At 35.2% G+C, this 10,613-nt stretch overlaps 1 protein-coding gene across 1 annotated transcript in view; it reads right to left on the minus strand.

Moving 5' to 3' along the window:
• Positions 1-10,613, minus strand: part of SPICE1 (spindle and centriole associated protein 1) — a 57,485-nt gene that overhangs the window by 28,278 nt on the left and 18,594 nt on the right. The window contains exons 6-7 of the mRNA XM_023758707.1: positions 9,715-9,846; positions 6,378-6,481 (exon numbers count right to left, since the gene is read on the minus strand). Coding sequence (XP_023614475.1) covers positions 6,378-6,481; positions 9,715-9,846 — 236 coding nt within the window. The remainder of the gene's footprint in view (positions 1-6,377; positions 6,482-9,714; positions 9,847-10,613) is intronic.

Genomic DNA, 10,613 nt, shown 5'->3' on the forward strand with positions numbered 1-10,613 from the left:
AACCCATATGAACTCACATTTCTGTCTCTAATGTTTATACTTTGAAGAGCCAGGTTATGTGAAATAATAACAAGAAAAATAATATACTGTTATCTATGGTAGGCTTAATAATCCCCCAAATTTACCCACAACCTAATCCCTAGAACCAGTGTTACTGTATTTGACTAAAAAGGGACTATGCAATTGTATATATCCATACAAGGCAATATAACAAAACAATTACAATATATTAATAAACCTAAATAAAATGGGTAAGTCCCTAAGAAAATGTAACTTACCAAAACTGACTTGAGTGGAAAGTTTAAATTGAAAGATTTCAGCTAATAAAAATTCACCACCCCCCCCCCCCCCACACACACACACACATAAAAAACCAGAACACTGCCCTGACCGGTTTGGCTCAGTGGATGGAGCATCAGCCTGAGGACTCAAGGGTCCCAGGGTCGATTCTGGGCAAGGGCATGTACCTTGGTTGCGGGCACATCCCCAGTAGGGAGTGTGCAGGAGGCAGCTGATCGATGTTTCTCTCTCATCGATATTTCTAACTCTCTATCCCTCTCCCTTCCTCTCTGTAAAAAAATCAATAAAAATATTTTAAAAAAAGAACACTAAAAATACACTTTATTTAAATGAAATGAAATATATTTAAACAAAAATGAAATAATTTTAAGCTTTATACCTATAAATCTTGAGTCAGAAAATCCAAAACTAAGACCTAAAATGAATAAAAATCAGGAAGAAACAAAAACAAGAATTGATTGAACTTAGGAAATAAATCCAAGAAAAGTGAAAACTACCTCAGAAATAAAGATTAAATTATAATGTGTTTAATGGAGAATTGTTAAATTAACATTTAATAAGGAACATTGAAGAATTACAGAAAAACAACAAAAAGATTAAGAAGAATAACAATGGTTAGAAAGAAAGTACTTGAAATGGAAGACAGAAAAAATCTTTTACATATACATATATATAAAAGGAGTTCCTGAAAAAGAAAAACAAGTGATTTAGAACTAATTTAAAACTATAATCCAAAACTTAAAAACAAAAAACTGAATCCATATATGAAAGGGCTGTTTTTAGGACGCAAAAATTGATCTGGAAAGGTAAAAACTCTAAGACATAACTTGGCAATATTTAAAATATAAAGGAAATAAAATTTAAATGCTAAAATATTAAAATTTAAATTTCAAGTCACTAGATAAAAGTGACTTAATATCCAAATTATTTTAAAATGCAAGAAAAGTATCCTAGCATCAGACTTCTCAAAGGTAACATTCAAAGCAAACCAACGGTGGAGTAGCATTTTTAAGAAAGTTAAGGGGAAAAAACATATAAACCAAAGGTTTTATATCCAGCTAAGTTGTCCAAATATCAAAGTTATAAAAAAAAAGTTTAACCTTTTAAGAACTCAAGGAACATTATATTCAAAAGCCCTATAATAAGCTTTATCTGAGAGATTCAACCAAGAGTTAACTAGGGAAATAACATAAAAGGACTGAGATGAGTGAGCATTTAATATATTTAATTGTAGCTCTAAGGTAAAAAAAAAAAATAGAAATATACAAGGAAGAATAATACATAAATGTATTATTTTCTGTGAAAGCAAAAAAGTATGCAGCTAAAAATGGGGAGACGGATGGAGAGAAAAAAGGGAAATAATGAGAATGTAGAACAATTTATTCGTTGAATAGGAAATAGATAGAAACCAAAAAATACCACTTAAAACCAACACACCTGACAGTAAAAGGTTAAATAAGAAAAGAGGAAATTAAAGGCTATATAGAAGATAGATACAAAAAAGGAACCAACTAGAACAAAATTACAAACTTCCTAAATACCAAAAGAAATATTAAAAAGAACATAGAGAAAGAAAACTATAATTACAGTATAATGACAAAGTTGACATCAAACATAACTGTATCAATAAGTACTTCAGGAAACTTCACCAATTAAAAAAAAAGATTTTCATATTGGCTAACAAGTCAAGGCCCAATTCTATGTTGACTACAAGGGACCCACCTAGTATACAATAATTCAGAAAGGCTAAATATAAGAGGATAAGCAAAGATGAACTGGCAATTTAGAAAGAAGAAGGCAGAAGTTTCATTCCTGATATTACACGAAGTAGAATTGAAGCCAAAAAGCATTCAGTGTGACAAAGAACACTTTCAAATGCTAAATTCCATACTTCACAATGAAGATACAATATTTATGGAGATCCATATACCGAAACATGCAACAAGCAACTTTATAAAAATGGAGGTTTTTGACTCTGAAAAATAACATAAACATCAAATAGAAACACAATAATAGCAAGAGACTTTAATACATTACTCTCAATATAAGATTTGATAAAGATAAATAGGGATACAGAAGAAGTTAACAACATAATCAATGAGGTGGATCTTGTGGCTATACATTTAGAACTTTATACCTTGTTAATAGAGAACACACCTTCTTCTCAAGCACACACACAGAACATTCACAAAAATTTGATCTATTAGGTCACAAAGAAAACATCATTAAGTTCCATAAGTAAAAATATTACAAACTCTGAATGTAATGAAATAAAACTAGAAGTAATAAACCAAAAAAACAAAGAGGCTTTTCTATCTGGAAATATTTTTAAAATATATTAAATGACTCTTAGGTAAAAGGGGAAAATCTAAAGTTAAATTACCTAATTTCTAAAATAACAAAACACTATATATTAGAATATACGGTACACATTTAAAGTAGTGATCAGAGGAAAATTCAGAACCTGAAATAGATCTGTCAATTAAGAATAAAAGAATGAAAATCAATTCCCAACTCAAAATGCTAGAGAAAAAAGTAAACCAAAACAAAAGGACAAGAAAGGAAATAAAGACAAAAGCAAAAATTGATGAGAAAAAAAATCAGAAAAAGAGTAGCTCTAATTAGTAAATCAAAATCCTGGTTCTTTAAAAATTTAACAAAATAGACAAACTAATAATGGAACTAATTATATCATTGCCTTATGATGTCATGCACTGAGGACTTAGCCTCACTTCAGAGATATTCCTGTCCAAAATGTATAACCTGAGTCCAATCACAAAGAAATATCTAAGTCAAATTAGAGGACATTCTATAAAATAATTGGCCTGTATGTCTTCAGATCTGTAAATGTTATGAAAAACAAGGAAACACTAAAAGAAGTTTCCAGATTAAAGAAGATGAAAGAGACATGAAAACAAAATGTAGTAAGAGATCATGCTTGATTCTTAAAACATTAAAAAAGAATGACCATAAATAATACTAAAGGGGCAACTAAAGAAATCTAAATAAGATCTACAGATTAGATAATAGAATTCAATCAATGTAATTTATCCATCGTAATCATTGTACTGTGACTGTGTGAATGCATGATCTTGTCCTTTAGGAAATATCCACTCACATATTGAGGGATAAAAGAACGTGAAGTATGCAGCTCACTTCCAAATATGTGTGTATGCATTGATATAGAGAAAAATGATATAGCAAATACAGACAATGTTAACAATTAGTGAATCTAAGTAAAAAGTATACAAGAATTTTTATACTATTCTTATAATGTTTTTTTCAAATATCAAAATAAAAACTTTCTTAAATTAAGAATATACTTTCAACTAATAAAAGAAGATGGCATAAAACATAGTAAATGGGCTTGAATTTCTCAAGAGGCCTGCAAGAAGAGAATGGAATGATATATTCAAAGTGCTAAAAGAAAGAAACTACCAACCAGAAATACTTTGCCCAGCAAAACAGTCCTTCAGAAATGAAGGCAAGACTTTCCCTAATAAACAAAAGCTGAGGGAATTCATCACCACTAAACCTGCCTGACCAAAAAAAAAAAAATGCTGATAGAAAAATTTCAAGATTAAATGAAAGGGCACTAATTAGTAACATGAAAACATTTGAAAATAAACAACAGACTAGTAAACATGAGACTATTGTCAGATTCAGGCTACCCTAATACTGTTATAAGGTGATATGTTAACTACTTAGCTCTAGTATAAAGATTAAAGAACAAAGGTATTAAAAATAGCTATAGCTACAAATCATTGTTAATGTATACACAGTATAAAAAGATGTAAATAGTGACATCAAAAACAAAAGGGGTGAGTAAAAGGATAGAGTGTATGCAATCAAAAAGTTAAATTGTTAGCAGAAAATAGACTAGAGTAAAAAGATACAAAGACCAGTAGAACAGAATCAAGAGCCAGAAAAAAACCTCATATAGCAGTCAATTAATTTTTGACAAGGGGGAAGGACAGTTTCTTCAATAAATATATTGGGAAAATTGGATAAATAAGAACAGAAGAATAAAATTGGACCCCTATCTTATATCACTCAAAAATTAACTCTAAATAGATTAAAGACTTCAACATAAGACCTGAAATGGTAAAATTCCTAGGGGGGAAAAAAAAAAGCAACACGGATCTGGCAACAATTTTTGTGTATGATACCCAAAGCATAAGCAACAAAAGTAAAAATGAATATGGGACTACATCAAACCGAAAAGTTTCTGCACAGCAAAAAAAACAGTCAACAAAATGAAAAGGCAACTTACAAAATGGGAGAAAATATTTGTAATTCATATATCTGACAAGAGGTTAATATCCAAAATATACAAAGAACTCATACAACAATAGCCAAAAAAATCTGATTTTCACTCCGACCAAAGACCTGCTACCTCATCTGCAGACTCACAGACTCCAGGACTCCTGCCTCCCCAGTCACAAACTCCTGTGAGTCCCGGAGTATGATCCCTCCCACCAAGCCCACCTCTTCAGCCGCAGGCCCCACGCTACCTGGCGCCTGGGCCCAAGGGCAAGTCCCAGAGTGTGCAACCCTCCCACCAAGCCTGCCGCTTCAGCCACAGGCCCCATGCTACCCAGCGCCTGGGTCCTGTGGAGAGTATCATAGTGCGTGATCCTCCCGCCAAGTGGGCTGCTTCAGCCACAGGCCCCATGCTACCCAGCGCCTGGGACCTCCAAAGAGTCCCGGAGTGTGTGACCCTCCTGCCAAGCCCTCTGCTTCAACCACAGGCCACATGCAACTTGGCACCTGGACTCTTCAGTGAGAGCAAAAATGGGGAGACAAAGAAACAACCCCCAAAGGAAAGAAAAGGGGGAATCCGTAGGAAAGGAACTAAATGAAATGGAGGCATGCAGTATGTCAGAAAAAGAATTCAGAGTAAGGGTCACATAGTTCCTAAACCAGCTGGATGAGAACATCAACAATTTATGTAAGAATCAAGAGAAAATCAAGAATGATATAACTACAATAATAAACACAATGGAAGGTTTCAACAGCCGACTAAAAGAAGCAGAGACCGAATTAGCGAGTTAGAAGACCGGGCAGAAAACATACCAATCTGAACAATTGGAGAAGAAATTAGAAAGCAGAAGAAGAGCCTAAGGGAGGTTTGGGACAACATGAAACGAAGTAGCTTCTGTATAATAGGGGTGCCAGAATGATAAGAAGAGGAGCAAGGATTAGAAAACATATTGAAAGAAATAATGACAGAAAACTTCCCTGATTTGGGGAAGAGAAAAGTCACACAAGCACAGAGAGTCCTAAACAAGATGAACCCCAAAAGACCCACACCAAGACATGTCATAATTACAATGGCAAACATTAACAACAAAGAGAGAATCTTAAAGGCTGCAAGAGAGAGACAGAGTTACCTACAGGAGATCTCACATCAGGTTATCAACTGATTTCTCAACAGAAACACATCAGGCCAGAAGGGGATGGATTGAAGTATACAAAGTGATGCAAAGCAAGGGACTGAATCCAAGAATACTCTATTCAGCAAGACTATCATTCAAAATTGAAGGGGAAAACAGGAGCTTCGTAGACAAAAAAAAGGCTAAGGGAGTTTATCACTATCAAGCCAGCAACACAAGAAATGCTAAAGCAGCAGTTCTCAACCTGTGGGTCGCAACCCCTTTGGGGGTCGAACGACCTTTTCACAGGGGCTGGTGGTTAACAGGGGCTGGGGCAGGGAAATGGGGAGATGGTAAAAAGGTAAAGACTTCTAGTAATAAGATGAGTAACTTCTAAAGATCTACTGGTAATGCACAGCATAGTGATTATAGCTAAAAATACTGTATTATATACTTGAAATTTGCAAAGTGAATAGATCTTAAATGCTCTCACCATAAAAAAGAAATGGTAATTATGTGATTTGATAGAGCATTAGATAATGCTATGGTGATCGTCTTGCATACATCAATGTATCAAATCAACAAGTTGTGCACCTTAAATATACACAAGATTACATATCAATGATATCGCAATAAAGCTGGGAAAAAATGGCCTTGGAAAAAAAGAAAAGTGTTGTAGATACCTATGCCATATGTACATACCTGTCTGCATTCATGTTAGACTGAGAGTTATCCAACTCATTCTCACTTTCCTCTGACTGGCTGTTAACAGTTTCTTCTTCTTCTTCATCTATTTCGTTAAGAGCCTTTCTCAACATAAAAATAAGAATAACAACACAAGTTGGTTATATGCACACTCATTCTTTTTTTTTCTTTTTTTCATAACAGAAGAGAGGTCCCTCTTTCTAAGGCTACTCCATGTGTTTTACAACCCAAATCCTCTCACCTCCTCCACTCCACCAATTTCCCTTCTCCTCCTCCATCTTCAACCTCTCCCTCTGTACTGGCTTCAGCTCATCCACATTTAAATGTGACCAGGTCTCTCCTATCTTATCCTGACCCTATTCTCCCTCAAGCTACTATTTATCTTCTCTCTTTCACCACCAAACTTGTAGAACAAGTTGTCCCCCACTCCCATTCGCCATCTATGCCCTGCCACCTTGCTTCTGCTCTGCCACTCCACTCAGACTGCTCTCTACAAGTCAACATCAAAACACTGGTTCTTAAATCTAATGGATATTTTTCAGTCTTTGCTTTCCTTTATTTCTCTAACTCATTTAGAGAAATGAGATATTAATGACCACTCATTTCTTTCTTGATCCACTCCTCCTTTTAACTTCCATTATACCATATTTTCTTGGTTCTTCTATTCTCTTGTCTGTTCCTTCCCAATCTCCTTTACTGGTGCTTTTTCTAGGCCTCCCTTATATCTGATATGACTCCAGGTCCTTCCTTTGGACCCTTATTCTCCTCTCAACTGACTCACTTTCTGAATGACTGTATTTAATTTCAACGCTGCAATTACAAGTCAAATGCTATTAATTTGCAATTCTCTATCTTTCTTGAGCCCTGGACATTATTATCCAACTGCCTAAATGCCTAAAAACTTTCAATGGTAAATCATCCTACACACACATATTCAATAGCTCTAAAACAGCTCATCCTCCTTAGCCTCTCCTGTCATTCCTACCAGATTACCTAAGACCATAAACAGTATCACCATTCATTCAGATGCTCAAGCAAGCAACTGGGAATTATTTGTCTTTCTCATTTGTCACATCCAATCAGCCACCCAATCCTGTCAATTCCACCCCTTTTTTTACTCTCACACCCCATCCCTCTTCCCTTCGATCTTCTTCCCTACTGCCACTGCTTTGGGACAGGTCCTCACCACTTCTCACTAAGACTCCAACCTGAGTCTTCTAACCAGATCCTCTCGCCAGTTTTGTCCCTCCCAGTCCATCTTCCACACGACAGCCGATTTCATCATGTCTCAGTTCTCAACATCCTTTAGTGCAGAGGTGGGGAACATTTTTCTGCCAAGGGCCATTTGGATATTTATAAAGTCATTCTCGGGCCATACAAAATTATCAGCTTAAAAATTGGCCTGCTATATTTGGTCAAATATTTCATTAAATCACCCCAAATGCCTTGGCAGGGCCAAACCAAATATTCCGAGAGCTTTATACAGCCCTCGGGCCTGACGTTCCCCACCCCTGCTTTAGTGGCTCTACTCTTACTTTCATAACCTAACTCCATCCTGTCTCTCTAACCTCAGCTCTTGCCACTTCTCCCCATGATAGAGTCCACGATTATCTGAAAGCTATGGTTTTAATAAGTGCCAAAATATAAATGGTTTTTACCTAGGGACACAGTAATGGGTTTTGGCTATTTAAAATATATGTAACATTCTATTGAATTATCTTTGTAAGAAAACAGTGTACTTTACAAGTCTTTAATTATTCTGGACCTTACAATTCCCTAGGATCATCCCTCTAATTGATGATTCCCTTTTCTCATAGAAGATATGAATAACGAGGAAATTGCATTAAACAGGTACTGAGTCCTAATCATTTATAAGAAGTTTTATTTATTTTTTTAATATATCTTTATTGATTTCAGAGAAAAAAGGAAAGGGAGAGAGATTGAAACATCAATGAGAGAGAGAATCATTGATCAGCTGCCACCTTCATGTGCCCCCCCCACCCCGCCCCCATTGGGGATTGAGCCCACAACCCAGGCATGTACCTGACAGGGAATCAAACCATGACCTCTTGGTTCATAGGTCAATGCTCAACCTCTGAGCCACAATGGTGTTTTATTTTATTTTATTTTATTTTATTTTATTTTATTTTATTTTATTTTATTTATATCTTTAATGATTTCAGAGAGGAAGGAAGAGGGAGAAAGAGATAGAAATATCAATGATCAGAGAGAATCGTTGATCAGCTGCCTCCTGCACACCCCACACTGGGGATTGAGCCCACAACTGGGCATATGCCCTGACCGGGAATCGAACCATGACCTCCTGGTTCATAGGTTGACACTCAACTACTGAGCCACTCCAGCTGGGCCAGAGTTTTATTTTAGTATTAAGTTCTTCATGGGCTTTTAAAAAATGTTTTAATTGATTTCAGAGAGAGAGGAAGGGAGAGAGAGAAATATGAATGTGAAAGAGAAACAACAATCGCTGCCTCCTGCATGCCCACTACCAGAGATCGAGCCCACAACCTAGGCAATGGACCCTGACCGGGAATCAAACCAGCGACCTTTTGGTGCATGGGATGACAACCAACCAACTGAGCCACATTGGCCAGGGCTTCATGGGATTTTAAAAAATGTTTACTATCTCAAAATTCTAGACATTTTGATTAATTAAGAGTTCTAATTACATTAGGATACAGCTAGTTAATGTTTTAGTGTTATAATATAATTGTCCCATATAACTAGTCAATAAATGCCAAGTTTCCTGGGTAGCTCTTTTTAAACATACTAATACATTAGAAGAAACAACCATAGCATGTATATTCTATTTAACAAAAAACACTCTAAGCCAACTCAGATACCTTAAGAAATTAATTCAAGATCAAACACCTAGTAAGTAGCAAAATATGAACACAGATCCAACTGACTTCAAAGCGGAAGCCTCCTTGCTGTTTCCATACTGGCAGCTGGTGGCAGCAGTCTTATGGAGCTAGGCAGTCTAGATTTGAATGTCATCTCTGATGCTAACTAGCTATGTGATCTTGGACAAGTCACTTAGAAATTTTCTGAACCTGAGTTTTTTTAATCTGCTAAATGAGGATAATAGCCTATCTCTAGGTAAGTGCTCAGTAAGTGTTAGCTATTATTATCCAGCCCTATCTTGTTTAGTACAAACACTATACTCATAGAAGGTGCAATATGATTAAGAACAATTCCAACAACCACAACTTTGTATTTGTTGGCATTTAAGCTTTTGAAATGCTTACCACAATACCTACATCAACTTAAACTTAATTTCAGCATGAGCATTTTGGCTGTAAGCAGAGCACATTACCTGAGGCTCCACAACAGAGTCACCAAGGATGGCCTGGGTGACGGGGTCTTGATTTAGCACAATGGGCCCTTGAGAGGAATCAGGAGCCACTGTTACATTCGGAAACCCTGCAGAAGGAAAATGCCATGATGACTTTGTTTCATTTCACTAATGTAATTTCACAAGCACTAAACACTTCCATAGGTTTGTATCAGAATATGAAAATCTTTAATGGCAACAGCAGCTCACTCTTATACAGTACTTACTATATACCAGGTGTAGTTCTAAGTGCTTTTACATATATTAAATAATTTTACCCTGACAAAATCCTATGAGATTGTTACTATTATTATTTTACAGATCAATAAACTGAAACTCAGAAACCTGAAACTCAGAAACTGAAACTCAGAAAACTGGACCAGAGTCGCACTGATAATAGGCTGAGCCAGGATTCAACCCTTAAACTAAAAATTAATTATTTCTTTTTAGGGATTAAAATAAAAAATGGATTATATACTCATTATGAATAATACTGTATTAGGAGGTGGGAAGTTCCTCTCAGAGAGAGACATGTTGCTTTAGATTTCAAATTAAGTTTTACTCAACTTACATATAAACAGATACTTCAATTATATGATAACTTAATATTAATAAATGAAAAATCAAGTCCTATTTTAAATTATAAAATCTTGTACACTACACCACAAAATATTTTAGTAGATAATAACACTACTTTTCCTTAGTTGAGTAATTTGTAATAGTTAAGATTATCAGTGAAAAGCAAACAAATTATAATGAATGTATGCCTAATAACTCTTATATGCTATCCACTCTAGAATACTTGTAATATAAATAATATAATGCCTGAAAAAAATATTTTAAATTCTTCCAAAGCCATTTGTGCTATAATTAAAAAAAAA

This window comes from Myotis lucifugus, unplaced genomic scaffold (genome assembly GCF_000147115.1).
Source record: "Myotis lucifugus unplaced genomic scaffold, Myoluc2.0 scaffold_137, whole genome shotgun sequence".
NCBI lineage: Eukaryota > Metazoa > Chordata > Mammalia > Chiroptera > Vespertilionidae > Myotis > Myotis lucifugus.